Here is a 26,976-nt window from a genome sequence, read left to right on the forward strand (position 1 = left end):
GTATATACAATATTGCAAACCTATAAAAGAAAACTAATTCGCAAAGTTATTCCAAACTAAACTAAGAAATGAGATGTCTTGGCAACCTATCCAAAATGCTACACCAATTTACAGGAAAGGCCAATATTCACCATCAAGGCCACTCATCTAATGGTCTGGTTCTTCAGGGAAGATACTTGAGTATCTTCATCTCCTCAAAAGTCAGATAGAAAATTTTTTTTATTTCTCCAATTTATCCCTTAAAAACAGTTTAAATGAAAGCCATATAGTTCTGTATGAAACCAAACTACTTATTGCCACAGACTTGTAATTCATAGGCTTCATTACTCAAATTAATGCCGAAGAGCTCTTGAAATCAGGACATATGCTCACATAACTAAATTATGGGTAGATGGCTATAAAGTTGCATTCATTCACAATTAATTAATGACCACCTAATTTGTGCCATAGGCAGTGGGGACATAAAAATTACAAAGTCATAGAGCTCTCTTTCCCTTAAGGAGCTCACAGTCATGTAGATTCGTTGGTTGAAGCAGGGTCACAAAAGGATCGTTAGAAGAGAATTATGTAAGATGGAGCACAAATGAATTTCCTGGAGTTCTCAAATATCGTCTGATTGTTGATCCATTGGTAATGGGTAGCATCCCTATACTCAAGAACCTACGGCGACTATTGTTTTAACTCTGGAATCAAGACTGTTTCTTGTTATTCTACTACTGTGAAGCGTTCAAGTGGTTATGAAAATTCCTTCAATTGTAAAGAAATCCCAGGTGGTTACAGAAGAGAGACAAAGAGATTCAAGTAAAATGTACCCAGGTGACTTTACCTGGGGCCTGTGAGCATCCGAATCTCACAATATCTCACTGCTTTGCCCTACCATGCCTCTCTTCAGCTCATCCCATTTCTGCAGATGAGAGGACCTGCTCACACTGATTTTCAGATACAGACACATGGCATAACCACACTGGAACCGTCTCCGATACATTTGTGAGAAGGGAGGAGAATGACTCCCACTTCAATTCTATTATGATCTCTCTGCCTGTCTCTCCCTAAATTCAGTGAAGACTTAAGCATTTTGATATTTTACATGCTTCTGTGGCAATTATTCAAATAGTTCAGAATATTTTAACTTCAACTTGTATTTCTGTCTTTTCAGAGAGGGAGCGCCCTGTAGTTAAAAACGGAACCATAATATATTTGTCTCTTAACTGCTTGTAAATGTGCATATTTCTAGTGGAATCATGGCAAACTATGTTCCCAGAGAATTTCTTTCAGCTTTGTAGTTTGATAATATAACTGTTCTTAATAATTAAAGCCCTGAAATTTCTATATGCATAGATGTGCATAGCGATGTGGGTGTACATGTGTGGGGACAGAGCCCCAAAAAGCAGTTTCCAGGCTCTCAGCCTCACATAGAAAGGTGCTGGCTCAGGTAGTAAATGGCCATCGACTGTGATCAAATGGCCATCAGCTGTGGCTAGTTGGCCGTCAGCTGTAACCAGTGAGCCATTGGCCACTAATATAACTGCTGTGGCTACGCTAGCAGCAAATGGGAGCTAGCAAGAAGATGGGGGCTGAGTCTGCAAGCGGCACAGTGAGGGTTGAGAATTGTGTGGCTCCTGTTTCCTGTGTCTCCAACCCAGCCACCAGCGAGAGTATAGTGGTGTGACTCCCCTACCTATGGCTCCGTGGGTGTTCCTGTTTGGCCTCACCATGTCCTGAGTTCTTATGTGGGGAGTGGGAGCAGAGACCCCGCCGGACGCCCCGCAGGACACTTGGCGTAGTCGGCAGAATACCCCGCCTGACACCCCGCAGACCACCCCTCACGACACCCCACATGACAAATGGCGCAGCGAGCAGGGTACGGTGCTGGCCAAAGCTCTCCGAAGGGCCGTGGAGCAGTTTGGGTGTATGAACACTCAGTCTCAGGAAGACCAGGAGGAACAACTGCCTGAGAGCTGGACCCCCGTGGAGGGGTGGGAAGACGTGGATGGCTCGCCAACCAGCAGAGGCCGGAGAAAGCGAAGGTCCTTGCGGCCCTGTGGGCTGGGAAGTACTTGCTGAGGCAGCCCGGATGCAGGACTTGTAGTCCCAGGAGGAAACACTTGCTGAGTCCTCCGTGGGAGATGAGGGTGAGGTCAAGGTCATCCCTCACCCCCAGGACAGCCCTGGCGAAGGACTATGGACTATGGGGAATTGCCTTCCATCCCTAATTTAATGGACAGCTTGACTATTTGTTTGGGAACATACCACTATGTAGTGGAACCGGCAGATGTTTGCTATTGTGTCTTGACCGGCCGCCATCGAGAATATGTAAGCACCTTGACTGTGAGCCGCTGTTGTTCCACCACGGTACCGAGAGGCCCAGAGAAAGTGGCAGTGCCCTGAGAGCCCTGGCTGTGTCCAGGAAGTCTGGCTGAGCCCAGAGAGAGTGGCAGTGCCCTGAGAGCCCTGGCTGTGTCCAGGAAGTCTGGCTGAGCCCAGAGAGAGTGGCAGTGCCCTGAGAGGCCCTCGTGTGCCCGGGGAGACTAGTGGTACCCTAAGAAGTCCAGGAAGTCTGGCTGTGCCCAGAAGTACTGGTGGTGCCCTGAGAAACCCTGGCTGTGCCCGGGGAGACTGGTGGTATCCTAAGAAGTCCAGGAAGTCTGGTTTTGCCCAGAAGTACTGGTGGTGCCCTGAGAAACCCTGGCTGTGCCCGGGGAGACTAGTGGTACCCTAAGAAGTCCAGGAAGTCTGGTTTTGCCCAGAAGTACTGGTGGTGCCCTGAGAAACCCTGGCTGTGCCCGGGGAGACTAGTGGTACCCTAAGAAGTCCAGGAAGTCTGGTTTTGCCCAGAAGTACTGGTGGTGCCCTGAGAAACCCTGGCTGTGCCCGGGGAGACTAGTGGTACCCTAAGAAGTCCAGGAAGTCTGGCTGTGCCCAGAAGTACTGGTGGTGCCCTGAGAAACCCTGGCTGTGACCAGAGAGCTTGGCTGTGTCCAGGAAGTAGCATTCACTTCCAGGCTCCTCGCACAGGGCCCCTCGCAGAAGACGCTTGTCGCGTAGATTGTGAGGCGAGACCCTGTAGGGGTGGAGTGTGGGGACAGAGCCCCAGAAAGCAGTTTCCAGGCTCTCGGCCTCACATAGAAAGGTGCTCACTCAGGTAGTAAATGGCCGTCGACTGTGATCAAATGGCCATCATCTGTGGCTAGTTGGCGGTCAGCTGTAACCAGTGAGCCATTGGGCACTAATATAACTGCCGTTGCTAGGCTAACAAAAGATGGGAGCAAGAAGATGGTGGCTGAGTCTGCAAGCGGCGCAGTGAGGGTTGAGAATTGTGTTGCTCCTGTTTCCTGTTTCTCCAACCCAGCCGCCAGCGAGAGTATAGAGATATGACTCCCCTACTTATGGCTCCGTAGGTGTTCCTTTTTGGCCTAGCCATATCCTGCGTTTTTGTGTGGGGAGTGGGACCAGAGACCCTGCCGGGCGCCCCGCACGACACTTGGCGTAGTCCGCAGGATCCCCTGCACTACAACATGTATAGCCAAAGGCAATGTGTGTGTGTGTGTCTGTGTGTGTGTGTGTGTGTGTGTGAGAGTGTGTGTGTTTTATAGTCAAAGTTAATTCTTTCCTGACTCTTAATCATATAGTCACATATTTCATCACACAGTGCTGTTCTACAGATATGCACTGCACTCCTAACCATCTGTTTCACAGTTACGTGGTACCAGTCACACAGGAAATCAGATGGTAGAATGTAGATGAATCAAAACCCTTCCTGACAAAGCATATGCCCAAGTAGATTGGAATCTCCGTCTCCATCTTAGTAAATGAAGAGCAGCATAAAAAAAAAAAAAAAAAAAAAAAAAAAAAAAAAAAAGATGTATCATAATTATTACTGGTAGAGTAGGTGGTTAATTTAATTCATGAACTGTCACAATGCATTCCACCATCCCCCTTTCCGTTCTTCTCAATCACTCCTACCTATAGTTCCAAGGTCAAATGCTGTGAATACATATTCTCTCAATTTTAACATAGGCTTAAATTTAACTTCCAGAATTAGCTCTCTAAAACTTTGCCTCAGTTCTAATAAACTTAGAAAATACTAAATTCACACTTCAAAATAACATTCACAAAAGTAAGGGGTCTGACTAGTCATGTAGCAATTTAAGAATTACACAATAAAAACTTGCAATTTGACATCCACAAGAGACTTCTAGACATGAAGATCATCTAATCTAACACTTTCATTTTAGAGAATTCAAGTAGGGAGTTGGTACCAATTCGATCTTTTTGACACAATTTACAAAATCATAAAGCAAAATATAACAGCACAAATTCCAAAGCACCTTTCAGCTGGTAAATACTGATTTGTTTTAAAATAATATTAAAATAATCTATTCTTTCTAAAGATGGTCAATACTAAGTAGATCTATTTCTAGCCACCCCTGAAATAGAAATGTTCAAGCTCAGGCATTGTGCCAGCTCACCTTATATAACAGCAAATAAAACGAAACTTGTCCATAAAACTGGCTAATGCCCAGCCCAACGCCTACCTCAAGGGAAGTAAATGCCAAAAGCCAGGTCAGCATAGATGCAGCAGCAAAAATTCACTGAAGAAGAAACAGCCATGGAAACAGCCACTCCCATCCAAATACTTTCAGAGGCACACATTCTTACACATAGAATCGGTATTTTAAGAACCCACAGTCAGCCTAATTCATGCAGAAAAATCCCCTAAAAGGATCATTAACATTATGATTGTGTTGGTTAGTATACCTAATATTTGCATAAACGTTCATTGTATGTTCTCTTTATTCACTTTCATGACTAATTTTAGTATTTTTATGAGGTGACATCTGTTTCCAAGAACAAAATCTCACTCTGTGATATTAAGCCAATAGGAAAAATATTTTAATTTACAACGACCTGTCAAAAGGCAATTGCTTAACATCAACTGGGTCATAAATTAGAAGTTACCAGAATACCATCTGAAGCTCCCCGAGCCTTCAGAAAACAAAATAAATACAACATCCTACTGATGAGTACTTATTTTTGCAATGTAAAATAATATTGAAAGAAATACTATTTTGGTCTATTGCTGATTTAGAATAACGTTCATGTATATCGCTCTGGTGCCTTTGTTTAAGATCATTACAGAGCCGTCGTATCAGAGGGCAAAATACAGCTAGAAAAATCAGCAAAGGAAAAAAAGAAAAACTTCTAGCTGACCATGTATAAAGTAATTCTACAGAAGCTACCAGCAATCTGCACACCCAACTATTGTGGAGAGAGACATTAACCATCTGGGCTCAGCCTGCAAGACAAGCATGGCACGCACGGGTTCTCTTAGGCCCTGAACTCTGATTCCAAATCTGCCACCAACTGTGTCCACAGCCCTGAGTTACTATTACACTTTTTAAATGGTCCAGTTGTACTAATCTACTTTATCAGAAATAAGTATTAGTAAATAGCTTTAAATCTCTGTACCTCTTTTACCTTCCCTGGTTAAAAGTGCTCTTCCCCCAGTCTCAATCCATAAATACCACCGGCTTTCCTCAGCATTACTCAGAGTTCCTTTCTTCAGCTACCAACCTACCAGCAAGGTTGTTAATTAAACCTTTGTACTTCTTTAAATCTTTCTAATCTTCTCCTCTTTTAGAGCTTTCTCCAAAGCACTATTTCTCAAAGTCTATTCCTCCAAAACGGGCCTCCCCCACCATGTTGCCTCCAAATACTTTCCTCAGGTTTCACCCCCTTATTCCAGTCTTTCCTCCCCTCACAGTAGCCCATGGTATAGATACCTGGATCCAATTCTCAGATCCAAAGCCTTCACTCCAAGGCCCCCATGAGTCCACTCATTCTGTTTTACAAATGTTGGCTCAAAGACAATCAACATCCATTATGTCCAGCTAATTCTTTCACTATCTCTCATTCGCTGAGTACCTGTTATAAACCAAGGACTAGGCAAGGTCCTTTGCTGGGAAGGAGAAATACATAGATGAGTAAGAAATAGTAGCATATGATTTTTGTACCGAAAAGTTAATTTTATGAAAATCAGCACCTCTTATCTTGGCCCAGTTTGCCCTTTGCTGTCTTGACTCCCACTCTTACAAACATCCATCTGTTGTACCCTGTTCATTTGGACTCTTGCATACCCACCACACTCCCCACCTCCCCACCTGTCTCTTCAATCCATTTTCCACTCTCCATCAGAGTGGTCTTTCTCATATACAAATCCAACCATGCCTTTCCTTGCTCGAAATGCCTTCCAATGACTGGTAAGTTTTCAGAAAAGCATACAAACTACTAAGTCTAGTACAAAGGAACCTTCCTGACCTGCTCTTGCCTCACTGTGTCCCAACAATTTTAAACTACTTTAAGATCTGCAAAAGATGGCATGTTTTGCTCTCTTCTGTGCCTTTCTGCTACCTTGCACACCTGCCCCTTTCTCTGCAAACATTAAACTTTCAAAACTCAGCTAGTTTTACCTCCTCCCAGAAGCTTCCCTTAATTGGCCTCCAGAAGCCAGGTGCCCTTTCTCCGCACTCCTAGTGTCCCGTGCACACCTCTATCACAGTGCTTCTCTCACTGCATTGTAACTGTTGACTTATGCGTCCATCCCTCCCACTGGAATGTAGGCTCCCTGAGAGAGGGCATGTCCTAATACGCAATTTAGCTAATTTGCATAAATTAGTGCCTAGCTTAGAGCAGACACTTTTTATAAGAAGATGAGTTCTTTCCAAATGCAATTTAGACTAAGAATTTGTCAGCTAATTGAAAAAGGCAGGTAAAGTGAGAATTAATTAAAACTGATGCAGACTTTTTATCAGGTCTGTATCAACGTAAGACACCTAAAGGTACATTCATTCACTAATCACCAGGCCAGGGCCTTCTGTTTGAGTTTAGGTCTGCAGATTAATGATAGGCATTGTCATTCTTGCACTGCTATGATGGCCAGTTTGGCCTTCTTGAGGCGGAACGAAAAATTAAGGACACTTGGAAAGTAGGTAGAATAGTAAATCTTAGATATTTGTTCAAATCGTTTTATTCCTCCATGTCATCCTCATGTAATTCAATAGCAAGATTTTTAAGTGACCGCTTTATCAGATCTTTACAAATATTTAATTCCATTTTTATAGGGAAAAAAATCTTTCTTTTGACACTCATATTTCATCAATTTACATACTATACAATTAAATACACACGTGGAAAGATAAATAATGTGAGCAAAAACACGTTTAAAAAAGTACATAACCAACCTATGGTTAGCCTACAGCTCAGCTTAGCGAGGGTGAACTGAAGCACAGTCTGCAGGCAGAATCATGAAGACGGACATCGGTCAGTATGTTTATCCAGCCAAAGGAAAATATCAGTTAACCCAGTAAGATGATTAAATACAAGTTGGCTGAAAGCTTCTATGATAAATGTTTACTGAAAGAACAGAGAATGAAAGACAAAGAATAGAGAACCAATGGATTTCCTCCAACCTTCCGTAACCACCAACATACAGGACGGAGGAACTACAGCAAAATGATGAGGTCATCTAGCCCTTAAGGTTCTTCAGTGACTCCCCACAGTTTGCATTTAATTTTCCAACCCCTTAGTATACAAATCCTTCCTTGAAATACTACCTGCCTACATTCTTACACTACACACACACACACACACACACACACACACACCCCTACTGCCCCTTAGTATACAAATCCTTCCTTGAAATACTACCTGCCTACATTCTTACACTACACACACACACACACACACACACACACACCCTACTGCTCCTCCAGCTGTTCTGATTTATTTGTAGTTACCTCAAACATGCTTTTCCCTCAACTTAGAATGTCTCGAATTTCTACCTAATTAATTCTTATCCATCTTTAAGGATTCAAGTATCACTTCATCTGGGAAAGCCCTCTGTGATGACTCCCCTCTTCTCAGTGAAGACAGACACCTCTGCTAAAGAGCATGTCTGCACCCTGTTACATGTAGGTGACCGTGCGTACTGGCTGCCCTGGGTCATTCCTAGCTTACACCTGTTGTCCCAACCTGAGTATTAATAACATTTCTTTCAATATCAAAAACTGTCCCTTTTGGACAATAAACTATATGGTCATCCTGGACATTATGTGATACAAAGACAACTAAGCAATGATCTATGCTCCTATTAAAAATAATAAATAAAAACACATATTCACACTCAGACTATCTAACTTCTCAAATATGTGTAATTATCATTCACCTCTTTTTATTCTGAAAAGAGCCACAGTTTGCACAATAAATTCTATATGGCCACCTTCTGTATATACCTATATATCACAATAGTTATCACACTATCCCATAAATGCTTTCTTCTCTTTCTATCTCCTGCACAAGACTATAAATTTCTTGAAGAGCAAGGGCTTGTCTTATTTATCTTAATACCCACACAGCAGAGTCCAAAGCTCAACACATATTAAATATATTCAATAATGTCTGTTGACTGTCATCAATCAATTGAGAAGACAATGGTCTCTAAATAGCTGAAGCATAACCAGTTATTTATAAACACCCAAATAATAAGTGATTTATCAGCCTTGATTACTTCCCACACAGTAATTATAGAATGTTATAATCATACTAATCTCAAAACAAAAAATATCAACAGTAATAACATCACATTTGACATACTAGCTCAATTTATTCAAATAATATGATGAACTTTCATATTGTTACGTATTCTTATCAACATCATTAACACGAAAAGGTGATTTTTTTTTTTATGGAACACTTTGCATCTTCAGAAATGTATATAACTCAAAGAAGTTATTGTGTTTTTATTTAAAAAGAAAAGTGTAGAAAACAGCTTAGCAATTCTCTTCCATAAAGTGACATTAAAAGCTATTTCTGCCAGGGAAAATGATATACATTATGTACATAAACAAATTTATATGAACATGCAAAGCCATTTCATATTTCATTCTAATAACAACTGTCAGACAGCTTCCAGATAATGTGATTCATGGAAGAAACATAGAGACAAAAAACATGATTTCAAGATCTCAGATTATTTATTCCCATGAAGTTTCTTACTAATTACTTACAAGTCACCGAGAAAAATGGGAAACTGTTTTCTGGATAAACCAAAGTCATATGTAGCAAGAGCTTGATTAGAGAATGAGACAAGTGACTACCATAATAATTACAAAATTATAACTTAGCTCTGGAATTAAAACAAAAAATGTTTCTAAAATCAAAATCAAAGGGGTGGGGGCAGAATGATCCAAAAAGTAATTCTGCTTTAATGACTCAAAACAACAAAAGAAACCACATTTTAGTAAACAGGTCAGGAAATACAAGGTGATATGAGACCAAACAGTAAGAAATAACTCAATGGCCTTCTTTAATTAAATTTGCAATAATTTTCATGTAAGAATACAGATATACTCGCATATTCAAGTTACCAAAGTTATGGCAAATTACTGCAATTTCTAAATAAGGAGCTTTACAACTTTCATATGGAGCCTCAATTTTTATATTTTCTTGCAACTAATTACAAGCTTGGGCGATCACTCGAAGTAGAAATAAAGTTAAGGCAAAATGAATACTATCCCCTTCCACCCTCACAGCCATATCTCATGCAACCATACTTTAATGACTGCTTCTGGTTACTTATAAACTGTCATTACTTTACAGGGCAATAGATTGCGATTTCCCAAATGAAAAAGAACACAACAGCTTCAGCAGCAAGCCAGAGCCGGGGCCAGAAAAGATTACAATCTATAATGGAATCACTCAGCCTTCATTTATAACTGCTAACTTGAAGGATTTTTACCTATAAATAAATTATACAATCATTATACATGTACAAATATTATCACTATCATCCCAGTTCGGGCCTTCAGAAGGGGGGGTGAGGGAATAGGAAAGGGGAAGGAGCCTGGGGGATAGACATCAAAGGTTACTAACAATAACTGTGTGCCTACTATGCTCCAGGCAATGTGACCATCCTGGAGACAAAACCATGAAACGGATAAAAGTCTCTGCCTTCAAAGTGTATACAAACTTTCTTAAGAAGAACTTATGTCAGCAGGATCTGAATCCAGGTCTGATTTCAAACCATGTGATATTCGTACTACTACTACTGCATAATGCCCCAGGGGGAGAACCACTTCAGCAAGTCTTCTAAGAATGACAAAGGCCGAAGAACAGCTCCTGTTCTTCTGGGGGGAATTGACATGAGGTGGGGGAGAACTGAGTTTTTCCCTGAAACAGCTTCAGAGGGCACAACCAAATAAGAAACCCTGACTATGACGGTTAATTTTAGTGTCAACATGGCTAGGTCCCGCTACCTGGCCAAACATTATTTTGATGTTTCTGTCTTAGTGTTTTTGAATGAGATTAACATATAAATTGGTTGGCTCTGAGTAAAGCAGATTGCCCTCCGTAATGTGAGAGGGCCTCATCCAATCAGTTGATGGCCTGAATAGATTAAAGACTGACTTCCCCTGACCCAAAAGGAGTTCTCCACCAGGCAGCCTTTGGACTTGAACCTTGAGTCTCCAGCCTGGGTCTTTCCCTGGGGCTCCAGCTTGACAACATTTGGACTTAAAATACAACACCAGCTCTTCCCTGGGTCTACAGCCTACCAGTCCAACCTGCAGGTCTTGGACTTGCCAGCCTCCATTATCATGTGAGCCAAATCCTTAAACCAATCAATCAATCAATCAATCAATATTTTTCTCTCCATATATATATACATATAGATAGACAGATAGATAGACAGACAGGCAGATAGGTAGATAGACATATCACACACACACGCAGCCCCTATTAGTTCTGTTTCTCTGGAAAACACCAACTAATATATTACCTAAACATTAAATACAAGACATGGAAAAAAGATACCTTCAAAAGTATTTCATATCAATGTTTGCAGTTTATTTCTACCATCCTCCAGTGACATGGATCAACTCTACTTAGTCAATGGTTCCTTTCTAAATTAAGGGTAAGAAGTTCCCAAGACATTAAGAGCCAAAACCAAGTAACCTCAAACTAAATCTTCTGACTGCTACATCTGCAAATGGAGCAATCTGAGAGCTCTCTAGTTCTTTAAATATACGAGTCACAGAACTCGTTATTCAGAAAAGGAAGCAACAATATAAAAATTCCATAAGCATCATAGTCTCCAATGGAAAAACACAAGTATCACGTCAAACTCGGATGGGTGGATAATAATGTTGACTTTTTTCCTCTAATTAATCCTTACAATGATATACAAACATCTAAGTATTACTATTATAAACTCAGTATTAAATAAAATACAAATAAAATTTAGTAGCCATATTATATTATAGTAAGGTTTAAGTATACCTAATGAAAAATGATAATGTAGCACCAGATTATATAGTAAGGTAATTTAATTAGGACTTCACCAGAGCTTATAAAATGCCAAATTGCTTAAAACTGTAAGATTTGAATTATCGGTTGATCTAATTAGGCCAGAAGCAGTACTTTAAATTTCCAATTTCAGAAAACTCTGCCACCCAACAAAAATGTTTTTTCATCATTTATAATTTCCAGCATTATCTACCAAAGTATTTCAAAGGTGGAACACTACCCAATGCATGAGAGGAACTGACCCTTTGACTCTAACTAAAAATATTATATACTACCATATAGTCTAATCATACATCAAATGATTCTCTTCTCAGCTAAAAGTTTTGTTAAGAAGAACAACAGGAAACTACATATTGGCTGGTGTTTTGGAACAGGAAACATATTCAAAAGGACACTGTGGAGGGCTAGAACTCAAAATCCTGTTTTTAACTGGGTGTATGCTAGTGTTTTCATAGGATTACAGACATGTAGGCAAGATACTAAACTTGACTACTCTCTCAACTTCTGAGAGAGAAAGCCTGTTGACGCTCAGTCATTTAACAGATCAAAAAGAAAGACACCCTCTCATGTGGGAGAATTGCTATGCTTTCTTTAAACAAATATTTATTTTTTTAGTAATTCTTTAAACAAATATTTATTAATTTTAGTAAGACTACTCATTAAGATTATTTTTCACTTCAAATTCAGAATACATGCCCATTTTTAAAAGCATATTTTAAATAACACATTAGGATATCACACATACACTAGAAACTCCAGGAAATAAACTCCAACACATATGCAAAAGTTATCATAATTTAAAATACATTGGAAGGTGTTCCCCCCATAATACAAGCTTAGCCACAAACATGGGATCAAATTTACCAAGGATTAAAAAGTGTGCACTTAATGAATTCAACTGCCAAAAGTTCACCCATTTTCTTAAACTGACACTTTTTTCAGTATTCCATAAATTTATACTCTTCAACCAAATTTTTTTCCTGTTACAATGACCTCCAAAGAAAATTGCATTAAAAATTAATTATAATTTTGAACAGTATATTAAAATGTTTTTATCAACGTCATAAGCTGCTCTTGCTGATCATTCCAATTGTGATCTCATCATCATTTTAATATAATTAAGGCAGTAACATATGTCCATTGTAGAAAATTTAGTAAATCTAGAAAAATATAAATAATTTCTTAAAACATCACCTTTATTCTCTCCATCCAGAAATCACCAGAATCACAATAAAAACGCATACTAAGTATCTAACCAGTCTTTACCCCATATTATATACTATGAAGCATTTCTCATCTTTAAAAATCTTGCAACAGCTTCATCCTATTACACTGTATGCGTATATCATGATGAGTTTAACTACAGCCCTATTACTGGATATGTGAGTACTTTTAACTTTCTACCAAGACAAATGACACTTTGATAAACTCCTTACTACTAACAATCAATGACAAAAAAGACAATAAACCACATTCAGAACTCATACCCAAAAAAGGCCTGCAAACACATGAAAACATTCAAACTCACCAATAAATCAACATACTACATGGAAATTATGAGAGACATTTTTTACCTACCAAATTGAAAACTATAAAGTATATAAATAATATATAACGCATATAAATATATAAAGTATATAAATAACACTAAGTACTGGTACAGGGACTGTGAGAAAATCACTCCAATGCAATGCTAATTACAAACTAACACAATCTTTTTGAATAATAATTCAGTCGGTATGAATTCAAGGGCTTTAAAATATTTTAGCCAATAATTTTATTTTAGCGACCTATCCTAAATAAATAATAAGTAATTTTAGATACTGAACAAAATACTGTATACAAGGATAATTCCCTTTAAATGTTAATTGAGTGTCATGCACAGATAGCAAAAGTCCATGAAGACCTCATCAAAGAATGATTCGTATCATTCTTATATTCTGCATTCCCAATTATATCATGGATTTTCATTTCTGGTTCAGCTTTTATTTTTCATAAGCCTTGTTTGTGTGCTTGCTTGTTTGACTATTCAGTGCTCAGTATTAAAATTTCTAAGAGGAAATGGGTGCTTTGGGCATAGCATATAATATAATAACTGATGCACAACTTAATTTACTGCCCTTCATTATTCTACCTACAGAATAAACTTCTAAAAATAAATATGTTTTATATATTGGTGCACAAGATGATAGTGAAACACCCTACAATAAAGTTTTGCCTTTCCCCCAAGGAATGATTTAAGGAAAAAATACTTGTATCAGTTGATTCATAATAAAAAGTGTGAATTTATGTTTTTTTCCGTCCTTTGTAACAACTTTGTACATCCATTTTACCTGAAACAAGTGCTTAGTAAAAGAATCCATCAATACAGCACTGACTCACAAGTGGATATTAAACACCAACCAATAAAGTTGTTTTTCTCTCTCATCTACTGAGTGGAAGAAAAATCCTTCAAAAGCCTGAACAGGTACCTCTGACTTTAAGTACTATTTAAAATCCTGGTACTCAGGGTTAGACAAGTTTTCCAATACTATGAATGTACCGTCCACGAAGCTCTGTCCTGACATGCTTTTGAAAGAAATGCAGAAGTAAAAAGTAATTTTTGGAGGCGAGATCTGAAGTGGAGGAAAGAGAAAGGTTGCGCCTCACTGTAGAATGACAGACTCAAGGCACAGAGTCACTCAGTTTCTCAGGGCCATGCCAGTCCAAAAGCACCAAGGGAAAAACACCAAATACCTATTTTGAAGCCTCTTAGCAGTTTCTACTGGAAAGAGCCTCCATAGTCATGACTCTTATCTTTTTGACCCTTGCCAATGATGATGTGCCCCAGTCGAGCCCACTGGATTTCAGCTGGTACAGAAAATAATTTGGAAGATGAGTATTCCCCAGAACAATACTCATTATCTGACTTTAAAAAGAGAAGACTAACATGTCTGTGAACCATGTCATCTAAAACCCCTTTCCTTATACATAAACATATAAGGAATGGATTTAACTCTACAAACACTTCTTAAAAATACCTCCGAAATAGATTAAATAAGCAAAGAACAAAACTTTCCTTTTCCTACAACATTAAATTTCCAGATATCTTTATACTCTGCCTAGTTCGTTGTCCTTTTTGTAAGGATAGGTGCATGAGATAGAGAGCAAGTTAGGCTAAAAAATTAGGAATTGTGCAAAAAAAAATTATCAATATCTCAATCATGCTGAACTATGCTGTAAAGCTATTTCCAGAACAAAAGTGAGTGAAGCAATTAATATGTCAGCAACTGTATTACAAAACATTTCTTCCTTTATTCTTAGGTTCCTTAGCAGGGTGTTTTAATATATAGTTCAACCGATACTTTCAAAAGTCAAGTGGCTCAGAGCCACACTATAAAAAGTTACTCCCTTAGATGTAACATTTTAATAACTTTAAAATTTGTACTATAATCTATAGGATAAATAACATTCTCAAGAGCAATTTAATATAAATTCTTCATTTTGATGTTTCAACAAAAGATAGCCAAACTTTTCCCTTTGAAATAATAACACAAATATTTATGATAACAGTACTACACAAATGTTTTAAGAGATAATCAGAGAATCAGACGTTAAAGCTGAGAAAGGGTCTTAGCAATGAAGCACAAGTAAGACAGCCTCCATTACAAATAAGAAAACCAAGGCCTCAAGAGGCAGATCTGTCCAAGTTTACAAAATATCAAGTAATTCTTGCTGTTACTTTCATCCAGTTAATAATAATAGTAAGATATATAATATGCTTCAGTAGACAATATGCAATAAACTAAATAAATGCCTGCCCAAAATCACTCATCTCACAGATGGTTATATTACAGATAATAGGAAGTATGGCATATGAAATCTATACTGAAATATTGAAGGAGAAGAATTTTAAAAATAAAGATTGAAGTTTGTCCATAAACAATTCCAGTAATAGCATCATGAAAGCAACAACATAAGAGCAGTAGGATGGAAATAAGCATCAGATCATTAGGAAAAGACAAGGGTCCCTTGATGCTGTGAAAGACCAGTGTACAGATGAAAATCTGCATTTGCACTATTTGTGCCTCTAAAGACACGCTCTGCTGAAGCAAACACTTAGGCTTCATTAACATAACTTCAGATTACATGAAGAGAAGTGCAGTGTCCCAAACAAGGGAATTACTTCAACCGTCCACTTTGCTATATAGACTATTCTTCCTTAGTTTACAAACATGTACCCTCATCCCTTCCTGAACCCTGCTGTCTCCTCAGCTTATCTTCTTACTCTCTGTGACATTACATAACAGGGCAGACAGCATTTGTTGCTACCACATCTTGCCATTTAATTTTTAGACCATGTCACCATGCAGAAAACTCTTTTGCCCTTGTTCTCTAGACTTTCCTATAATCTGTCGTCCTCACAGTATCTTAAATTTTAATATAGCCCAAGTCATACTCTTTTTCATATTACATTCCTTTTAGAAAGCATGCCCTTGATTCCATTTCTAGGAAATGTCCAGAAGAGGCAAATCCACAGAGACAGAAAGTAGACTACTGTTTGCCAGAGCATGCGGGAGGAAGCAGAATTGGGAGTGACTGCTGGCAGGCACAGGGATTCTTTCTAGGGTGATGGAAATGTTCTAGAATTAGATAATAGTGACAGATATACAACACTGTGAATAAACTGAGAACCACTGAACTGTATACTTTAAAATGGTAAATTTCATGGTATCTGAATTTTATCTCAATAAAAAATTGCAAATTAAAAACAAATGAAAATAAGCACGTGCACACGCGTGTGCACTCACACACACAGCATGTCCCTCCTAACTTTCCTTTTACCTTGCAAAATAATAAACTCCCCGTAGTGGAATTATTCAAGCCGAGAATAAATGATCATCTATCTGTCAGCAATCTGCCAGTGATGGGCTAACTGAAGCGAGTGGGGAATTACACTAGATTACCTTTAAGTACTTTTCATCTTTAAGTTGCTATGTCATAAACCAAGATGAAGTGATCAGAACCAGGGGAAATTTTTTTAAGTGACTCGGAATAAAAAATATAAAGCATTATTTGAAAAGGTTTATTCCGATTCAAAAGGAGAACTGTAGAATACAAGGAAGCAAAAGAACAAAACGGAACTCGATCCAAAAAGGGCTTAGAAAATTATGAAAAATAAATTAAATAAGTTAGATAACAGCACACAAACTGAGAAATAATATTCAGAGTTTAATATAGCAATATTTGTTTCGTTGATACAGAATCTGTCCTATATCGAATTGTATTTTTCTACAGAAATTCTAAAACCTTTTTACTTTTGAGTGGCAAACATGTTAGCCAAAAACGAATGCAGATCAGATTTAAATCAAATTACTACTGAGGGGCATATTACTGGATTAATAAGGCAAACAATGCATGGATAACATAGTAAAGTTATTTTCCCCCAAAGCCCAAATTCAGCCTCTTACCTTTAAAGTCCATTGACCCTGTAACTAGCGTCCTTTGTGAGAAAGTTTAGAGAGGAAGACAAAATATTATGAATGATACAAAAAGCAAGAAACTTTAAATCTTTCTACAACAAATAAATGCCAGCAACTGTGTGTAATATTTTACTATACAAAAGAATTCTTTTTTATATGACAAATTACCCAAGTTCAATGAAAAAGAGGTATTAGTATACACACCCCGTATTATAAAAGGGGTTCATTCAAAAAATATTTATCTGGTTATGAACCCCAGTTTACAAAATATCAAATTTTAAAAGGATGCCCAATTTAAAAGTTATGACATCAAAGTTATCCAAATAAAAGCAAGCTAAAGAAGATGACAATTCTTTTACTCTCTCAAGAAGTTTATTAATTCGGATTTCCAAAAGAATGAGAGAAATGAAATTCCTGAGTCTATCAAGAACTTCCTCCTCCTGTCTTTCTATAATTAAAAACTTAGACCACACAAAGAGTCTAGGATTCTTAATGACCCAAACTCCTTATGAATTTAGGGATCATAATCCACTTGAGTATATCCAGAAACAGAGCGCCTCATGCACTTTACAAGTTTACACCTGTTTGCTCTTCAAAGAATATTATTGCAAACAAGCAGTTACAGCAGACCCATCTGGAAAGCAGATTTGTTAAAGGAGCTTTCCCAACATTTTGGGACCAGCCCCGTTCAGAAGCCAGGAGATTATACTTCAAAATCATATTCCAAAGAGTAGTCTGTTGACCAGAATCACCAGAACCAACTTGAGAGCTTGTCAGAAATGCAAAATCTTACCCCAGACCTACTGTTTTGTGAGTTTGCTGTATGATTTGAGAATTGCTGAGAATATTAAATTTTGGTATGAAGGTTGAGAAACTCATAAGAAGTGATAATATTTGATCATCTCACAAGCTAGTTGCTTATGAAAGAGGCAACACTCAGAGGCCTGATTAAGTATAGCGAGAGCTTGTAAGAGGAAGGCAAAATCCGTAAGATGTGTTAAAAATAAGTAAGTTAGTAACCTGTAAGGCATTCCAAAATAGAAACTATGATGGAACAAACAAGAGGTTTACTTGCAGATGAAAAGAGATGGAAATACCAAGTCGTCATCATGCCTTCTCCAGCCTGACAGCTTCGTCTTCTCCATTTCAGCCGCCCACCAAAGACACTCGGTGTGGTCCCATCCTGGACCCAAAGGTGCTCTCTACCCAAACCATGCAAATAATACCCATAGCTCGTCAGCAGGAAAACTGGCAAAGCTACAGCTGTAGCTCACCGGATTTGTCCCCACTCTCTTCCTTAGAGCAAGTATGTATCACAAGCCCAGGGTAGCCTTAGTCTGTAGAGTCCTTGCTCAAATATCAACTTTGGTCCCTATAGTCACACCGTTGGTGGGGGAGGCCGATGTGAAAAGGGGGCAGGATACAGGAATATTGTGTACTCAGACCTCAGTGTGGTCCTTCCAACCTTGTTTGCCCTGTCAGTGGATTCATTTACCCTGGGGCTTTCCTCTTGCTTCCTGCTGTGTGTTTTAAACTGATTTGATAAATCATGTGATTCAGGCCTTTTAATGTGGTTGCTGAGCCTGTGTATTCCATAACCTCTAAAATAGCTGCTAGTATACTTGGAGGCTAACCATTGCATCAAGGTAACTGCCCACAGAACACCTACTGGCATCAGAAATCTGCATTTTAAAAGATCCCCAGGTGATTCATATGCATATTAAGTTTAAGAAGCACTGAGCAAGACAGTTAGAAAGAAAAAGCTCCACAGAGACAGAAATTTGGATCTCAGAACTATGCAATGAATACCATCCTGAATAAAAGGCCTCGTGTACCCCCTGACAACTCAGAGCCCCAAATGAGGGAGAAAACGCTAAGGGAACCATTCTCAACAACTGTCACGTAAGGTTTAGAGAAGGACGCTGGCCCTTGGAGACTCTCCTTTGCACCCAGCTCTGTAGAGCTCTACACATACAGTTTGGGGAAACACTCAGAAAAGTATAGCAGGATGCACCTCAACGTGAACCCTGCAATCTCCTTCTTGCTGGGAATTAAGAAAAATGCCCTCTTTCAGATGCACTACGTTTCAAGAACCCCAACCCAAAGGACATAAGGCTACCAGAAACAGAAAAAGGGTTATGACTTCCTTAATAAAGTTATAGTGACTTTAGAAAGATCATCCAAGAGCAGAATTGAATAGAACAGCCAAAGAAACATCCCTACTGGGTCGTCCACTTCCCACCTACCAGCAGTTTCTGACTTGATCAGCTCCAGTCATTTTATGTATCTATGACATTTGCATTGTTCCTGACATATAGTAAGGGCTCAGTAAATTTTCTGAATTAACAGGAAAAATAATGAAAAATGTCATCCTTTCTAGCCTTGATTTATCTAAGACAAATTTAATTAATTTAATCCCTTGGTTTAGAGATATTCCTGAGAATGAAGGCATAATTCTACATCTCTAATTAGCATAGTTCATAACACTTCTTCATTCCACATCTCAAGGTTGGATTTTATATTTCCTATTATTAATTTTACTTTCCCACTATGAAACACATTAACCTATCCATTAAAAAGCAACCCAACCATTTCTAAAAGTCATCAACAATTATGTTTAAGGAATATGCTACACAGGAAAGATCAGCTCGTATTTTGATGTTTTTCTAAATCCAGATTTAAGACCAAGATTTAAGATCAAGGAAAATGTTTATTTAAAACATCTATAGAAGAATCCACATAGAAACCGAGGACATCATTACACACACAAAGACAAACAAGATCTAAACAAAAGGCTAAAGATGGTGAGAATATTTACCCTAGTGAAAAATGAGAGGAGAGTATTATGAAAACTATATCAAAGTTCTACAGAGCATTCCTGTAAGGACTGTGCTCCCTATTGCTTCTGAAAGAGGGGCTGTATTTAAATTTCAAAGGAAAAGGTTTAGGTTGGAAATCATAATTTCACATTCCATAAATAAGACTTTATAAAAAGAATAAAGAAACACACATATGGAATGGTCGAATGTCTTCCCTTGCAAATGATCTACGGAATTCTGTGCACTCCATCTAGTACAGCCAAGGACAGTTAAACTACTCACAGGACATTAGATGTTTCAGCACAAGTTGTTACACTGTTACATGGGTTTTAAATACCATGTGTTTAAGAACTGACTCTCCAAGTTCCCTGAGAAAAGAGGTAATCGTATAAGTTTCTGTCTCCTGAAGCTAACAGCATGAAAACAGACACATGATAAGCCTTCAATAAATATTTACTGACTTTAATTATTACCACTTTCTGAGACAAAACTCTTAATTGGTGATTAATCTAAACACTACCCTCACCACCACTATCCAGTAGAAATGCAGCTCTCAAAATTCCAAGTGAATCCACTTACATGTTAAACAATGAGAACAACAAGAAAGTAATTGTGTTATTCATTATAAAAGGCAAAGAAAGACTCCTCTGTTTGCAAACTTAATCCACTCCAAATAGTACTGTTAACTGCCCACTAAAACGCAGGGCATTATCTTTCTGTTTCACAATCTTTGGCTTGATCTATGTTCTTGATGAAATGTGTTAAACTTAAATGTATGTATTCGATTTCATTCTTTGTTATATGAAATACATAGTATCTTTATTATTTGAAAATTAAAAAGCAAAATGCTTATTGTTATAATAAGCAATAGTAGAAAAAAATCACTTGAATTTCAAAATATCATACCCCAAAACCTGGTCTAACCACATCTGCATAACCACATTTCAATGACAAATCCTGAAAAATTCATTAAATCTATTAAATCTATTACTGTGCAGTTATGTTTTGGGCAGTACAGGATCCAAATACAAAGCTGGTGCTCCACTTGGTTTAGTGAGTAGCGTTTTACTTGATAAATTTTCATAAGCTGCTAGGGAGTCAGTCACTGGTTTTAACGAACTCCTTGAAGAGTTCATTTCAGTTATTCTTGCTTTGCTCGATGTGAAACAATTTAATCTTATTGCTTTCTTCCTAAGGGTAGAAAGATAATGTTCAAAGGAGAGCTGCAAAAGGGACATGAATGGTCAAACTTAGGAGCACAGTGAATAGGCCTGGAACAAACTCACTAAAGAGAGTGCCTGGAATTGGGGGAAGGGGGGGAGGAGGTGTGAGGGGGGTGGAATGACAAAGGTATCAAAGCTACAAAGAAAGTTACCTTACTCAGAAACTAGACTCACATCTCTAGTTATTTTAAACACAGTAACTTGACATGGCCCATTCTGATCCAGAACTTTTGCCTTACACTAATGAAATGAAAGTTTGCCGGCTAACACCTGTAGATAATTTCATAGATGATTATTTCAAAATAGTATTGCATCATTCAAGCAAGATCAGATTTCTCTTCGCTATGTAAAATATTTATCTTACAGCCTTATATGGGGGTTTCATAAGATGAAAATGATAATAGTGTTTTTAGATTTTGAGAAGAAAATTTTAAAAGATACTATATCAAATTCCAAATCAATCATATATACACAGTTTATAAGCTAGAAGCCCCTAGAAAGTGGTTTCAAACTACACAATTCTGCCACTGCAACCCTCCAGATTCCCTAGGAGGGCATGCCAGAATCTTAGGACAGAGCCAGTGGGCAAGCACACTTTTAAAAAGCACTCCAGGAGATTCTGATACTCAACCAACCACCTCCTACCCCTATTGCCATTACCAGCTAATAACTTTCCCCACCCACTGCTAATGTATTATGTGCTATTCTTCTATACCAAATGTTAACTAAGTGAAGTCGTTAGAATAGAGAATCTGAATTCAGATGGTATTTACCCAGTTTTTAAGAGGTAAAAATAAATCCATGAAATCAACTTAACTTCCTTTCACAAAATTTCATTTTAAAGCTACAGATCAAATTCTGAACTCAAAGCTATTTACAGAGATAGCTTTCCATTAAAGTGCTTAAGTCCGCTAATATATTTTCATTAATCAAACTTTCACTACCAAGTAGCAGTACAAAAAAAAAGTTCCAACATTCCTCACAATCCACTTACACTTAAGTAAGGGATAACTAAGATTTTTTAAACAAGGAAATAAATATTATTATTTCAAGGTTACCATAACTCTCCCATTGTCCATTGTACATTATACCTTAGACCTCGTGTTTAGACTCAGAAAAGGTTATTATTTATGGGTAATCTTAAGTAAAACTAGTTAAAGAAGTAACTCTAGTTTGAGCTAATACTTTTGGTTTTCAGTGTTATTATTCACTCTATTCACTCTAATCCATTGGAATGTATCTCACAGTCCCCAAACTCTTCAACTTTACTATTACTCAGTACTGCTTTATGCAACTGCAAAGCACATTAGAAAATATGATGGACAGCTCTCAAACTCCGACCTTTTAAAATCACCTGAACAACCTGTATATATCAACAACCTTGAATTCCTTCTAGTTGTCAAAATCTATTCTGCATACAGCTAGGCCAGATTACAAAGAAAACGTGGAAAAAACTTTGAAAACAAACTGAGAAAACATACTTACCTTAATTGGAGCACTACTAAACTTAATTTTCCTATTTGCTGGAATATCCTCTTCTTCCGGCAATCCAACGATTTCCGAGTATTCCATGTCAGGTTGATAGGAATTGTTTTCATCACTATCTTCCTGCTCATCCTGTTCTGTGCCTGTCTCTCCCCAGTCTGAATTATACCTGGATCTCACCCTATACACATTATAGTCACTATGCATGTAAACATGGGAACTCTCAAAATTATTTGAATCTTCAGATACTCCCTTCCCACCACTGGATCCAGAAACATCAGCAGAGGTAAAACCACCACCTGCAAGTTCTTTCTTCTGTTGCATTGCTGCCTCATTCCCAACCAAATTAGCTTCAGGGTCTTCTAAAGGTTCATTTTGTGGTGAAGGGATGTCAGACTCGGGCATTGCCTTATTCTCAGCACAAGGTTCCTCAGGAATGTCTTTGTCTATTCTGTCAGGAGTCTCTTGGTTAGATGTGGAGTCCTCGGCTTCCTTGCTCTGCTGTATCTCTTCACTAGGCATCGAAGCTAGAGAGGTACTTTTCGAAGCCACTTTTGGTACTGGAGTTGTAATACTCTTCTGAGCATCCTCTGTATCATCACCGTGTTTACTTGGAGGAGACCAAGAATTAGAATCCTTAAGGTGACCAAAGGTGTCAAGATTTGTAACAGTCACAGATGGTAAAATCAGGGGATAATGCCCAGTCACTGAGTATTCATTGTTTTCAGCTTTGTCAGAAACGATGGCACTGGGGGAGTCGGTGTTCTCAAATACTGCACTCAGTTGACTCACAGTTGGGGAGACAGCCTCTGTCCGGGAGCTAAGGCTGTCCAGGGAATCAGTACTGCCTCTGTTGGACTTCGAACCACCCCATTCATCCTGAGGTTCACTCCCCCCAGCTTTCTCTTTCTTTGGGGAATACCGGTTGTTTTGTCCTGATTCATGCATACTTCTCTCAAACAACTTCCGAGTTTCTGTGAACTTAGAATATGAAGGGCCATCGTACATTGTGTCAAATCTACTAATTCGTTCTGAAACAGAGGACTCCAACTTAACAACTGAGCCATCTGTTTTCTCCAGAAATTCTCTGGGCTTCATTCTTCTCTGAGGAGATGAAGGTCCACCTTTCCCCCTTGTTTTGGCAATGACGGCAGCATTCTCATTGGGTTCCATACCCATCTGCATAAACAGATTTTTAATTCTGTTGACATTGGAGCCATATTTCCTTCCCCTGCTCTGCTGAGAACCCTCACCTTCTTTTGTTTTTTGTTCTCCATCTGACTTGGGTTTGTCAAAGGTACTTTTCAGTGCCTGGAACTCAGTTCTATATGCATTCCTGTGAGGAGAGGCACTTCTGAGAGTGGTTCGTTCACCTGAAGACTCGGTTTTCAACATTTTGACTTCAGGGTGAAAAGCCAATGTTCATAATGATCAGGAAAAAAAAAAAAAAAACAAAGAAAAAAAAAAACAGAACACCTCTCTTCTCTAATCACCAGTATTTGTTCAAGGAAAAGACCTTTCAAATGGCATACTGTGTCAGTGATCCTCCCAACAGGTGTTATAGGAAATTATTCAGTCAAGAGTTACACAAAATGGCTTTTTCAAAGCAAGACTACAGGTTCATCTGTAATAGAAAAGAATGAATTTCTGAATTCATTTACTTGTTTGAATTTATGTTCAGTCAACTAATACACACTTTTCAAAGTGGCTTCAAACACAGGAAATTACTTACTGAAATGGGAATTTAGAAGCCAAGAATTTAAATGTTATAACTCTGATTGGTCTTTGGCAATAAAAATGTTTCAAACACAATTTGGAGATCTCAACCAATATCACACACATACACACATACAAGTTACACAATAAGTACACTTGAAAGCAATACTTTAGCCCAAGTTTTGGTTGCTTTCGTGAGTGACCTTTAAAGAAACCAGCAGTTCATACATCTTTAAGAAATAAAACTGTCCAGAAAAATGAACTTCATTTGGGACTCCACATCAGGTAGAACTTATTCTTTCCGTGTAAGTACAATTAAAGTTTGGAATCTATGTTCACAAATTCCAAAACATACCCATAGAGGCTTATTTGCCTCTTTCTGATCCAATATTCTCATTTACAGCATCCCCAAAGCAACATTAGTACAATTTCAGACTAAAACAAGCAGAAGAAAGTTCTTAAATGGCAGTAAGTTTCACTCTTAGTTCTACCAAATATTTGGAAGTTTCCTAAGGGTGGATATTATTGATTATAGAGTGGGATGTAGAATATCATGGGAATAAATGCATGAGACTGTGACAATCAGAAAGCAAATGTACCATGAAACCTTTCCATAGCCCTGATTTGTTTATTCCGACTTGGCCTCTAAATTACTACAAGCTCAAAATGCAATGCAATGCAGGCTTGCTGGTCTCCTAGAGCCCACTGCTGGATTTTATATCAATAGGCCAGCAATCAAGTACTTCAAAATCTTCTGAGGAGCAGACAATGTAGTTGTAAAGATTTTTCATTTTGTTTTTGTTTTTGTTTTTAACGTTAGGCCGAGCCTTATCACCCTCACGCACAATCAGCTGAAGAAGCACACGCTTTCACTTAAATCTTCTCCAAACTCGGCTCCTGGCCCAGCACGCATGCATGGCCCATGCAGACAAACAAGAAAGGCTTTAAGAGTGTGGTGCCTGGTTTGGGTTTTGTTTTTTTTTTCCCCCAAAGCATCGACAATCTCCTTCTACCCTGACATTTGCTGAAGGCTTACACGCCCTCCCCTCCCCACCCCCGCACACCCCTAACTCCCTCCCCCGCCAATTCGAACCCAAGGGGGCGGGGGCGGGGGAGATGGGGCCGCCGGAGGATTCAAAACCTGCCCTCACAAAAGACAAACATAAATAACACCAACTTGAGAGGCGGCCGATTCCCAAGCCTGGTTCGGGACGCAATCCCTCGGCCCCGGGGCAGGGCCGGGAGAGCAGGTGACGCCAAGCGCTACGGTAGGAGGTCGCAGTCTAGCTTTGTGCCAAGAAGCACCTGAAGTCCTAGCACATTGGCTGCGGCTCCCGGCTGCTGCCAGGCGGATCCCAGTGTGGCACGGGGAGAGCTGAGCTCCCTGGCCACATAAAAATAAAAAAGGAAAAAGAAAAAAAAAATTACAGGGCAATGATCATAAATCCCTTTGTTTTTCCTCCCAATGTGCCAGGAAACAATAGATCCTACTGATAGTGCCTCCGATCCTCAACCTACCGCTCCCAACCACAAGCCACCCCCACCCCCAGCCTGCAACTCAGCCTTTGTACATCCCAATTTGTTTCCTCTTCGTCTTCACCCTCCCCGACTCCTCGCCCCGCGCACAGCCTCCCCCTTACCCGAGCGGGAGCCGCCGCCGGCGGGGAGGGTCAGGCGGCCGCGGCTCCCACCCCCTCCTCCCAGGTTCCCCCCGCCCCCCGGTGGCCGCGGCTCGGCTCCGCGCCGCCCGCTCCGTGCCCTCCACCCGCTCCTCACAACGCAGCGCGGAGGGCGGCCGCTTCCACTCGCGCTGCGGCCCCCACGCGCGCCTCGCCCGCGGCGGGCTGCCTCGGGAGGCGCGCGGCGGCCGGGCCCCTGCGCCCGCACACTCGGGCGGGCCTGGGGCGGCGGGGGCCCGGCCGGGGAAGGGGCTGCGCCCACGTGCGGTCACCCGCGCCGGGCCGTTGGGCTGGCCAGGGAGTCAGGGTGTAACGGGGGACAGGCCTCGGGGCGAGGAAGGCCTGGGGTAACAGGTGCCTCACCTCGGCTGATGGGATTAACTCTAGGGCCGCAGAGAGAGAGAGAGAGAGAAAGAGAGAGAGAGAGAGGGAGAGAGAGAGAGAGAGAGAGAGCGAGCCGGGCAGCAAAATCCCAGGAGAGGGAGAGAGAGGGAGCCTCTGGCGGCCAACCGAGGGCGAAAAGCACTGGCCCATGGCGAGGCCGCTCCACCCCCTCGGCGGTGGGCGAGGGGCCTGTCCGACCTGGGGCAAGGCCTCTCCTTCTGGGGCCTGACCTCCTTTCTGCTTGGGTGTTAACTCAGCGGGAGCAGGGGTCCCACAAAATCTACCGTTAACTCCATGACCCCAGAGGATCTAAACCCCCGGGGCCATTCTCCTGGCCCAAGGCCTACATCTAGGCCCAGATCCCAGATCCCAGATTCCGTGTGGCCTCCACCAACAGACTGCACTCCACCTGACACCCACCTTGACCTTAAGGCTCCACTGCTAAAAGGAAAAGGATGAGGAGGTCTTCAGACATTCTCATCAGAAGATGTTTATGAGACCACCACTTCTATAAATGCTCAGTACCTCCTCCTTTCTATTGCCCTTGCCCCCCAAAAAATACTGGAAGTGTAACAGCCTTAGACTGCAAAATATAAAACTGATCATGATCGTCAATGTTGACCTTTAAACCAATCCTAAAAACTCTACGGAGTTCAGGTCGGAGTAGAAACTCTTAAGGGATAATTTTTCAAGAAGGTAAAAAATAATGACTCATAGAAATATAAAACAAAGATGTGTCAAAAATGTTATTTGATTCATTAATTGGGGAGGAATCCCGCAAGATATTGCAACACATTCAAATGAGAATGTGAAGAACAAGACCTTTATGAACAATCAGGATAGAGGC

The 26,976-nt window shown here is 39.7% G+C and overlaps 1 protein-coding gene across 4 annotated transcripts in view; it reads right to left on the minus strand.

The window, feature by feature from the left end:
* Window positions 1-26,134, minus strand: part of PPP1R9A (protein phosphatase 1 regulatory subunit 9A) — a 267,141-nt gene extending 241,007 nt beyond the window's left edge. For 3 of the 4 annotated variants that reach the window (XM_033088319.1, XM_033088318.1, XM_033088316.1), the window contains exons 1-3: window positions 26,109-26,134; window positions 25,244-25,450; window positions 22,351-23,974 (exon numbers count right to left, since the gene is read on the minus strand). In XM_033088319.1, coding sequence (XP_032944210.1) covers window positions 22,351-23,745 — 1,395 coding nt within the window. In that variant the 5' untranslated portion in view covers window positions 23,746-23,974; window positions 25,244-25,450; window positions 26,109-26,134. Of the gene's footprint in view, window positions 1-22,350; window positions 23,975-25,243; window positions 25,451-25,706; window positions 25,740-26,108 lie in introns of those variants that run through there. The other variant, XM_033088317.1, reaches the window with a different exon arrangement.
* Window positions 26,135-26,976: the final 842 nt, after the last annotated feature.

Source organism: Rhinolophus ferrumequinum, chromosome 20 (genome assembly GCF_004115265.2).
Source record: "Rhinolophus ferrumequinum isolate MPI-CBG mRhiFer1 chromosome 20, mRhiFer1_v1.p, whole genome shotgun sequence".
In the NCBI taxonomy this organism is placed as follows: Eukaryota; Metazoa; Chordata; class Mammalia; order Chiroptera; family Rhinolophidae; genus Rhinolophus; species Rhinolophus ferrumequinum.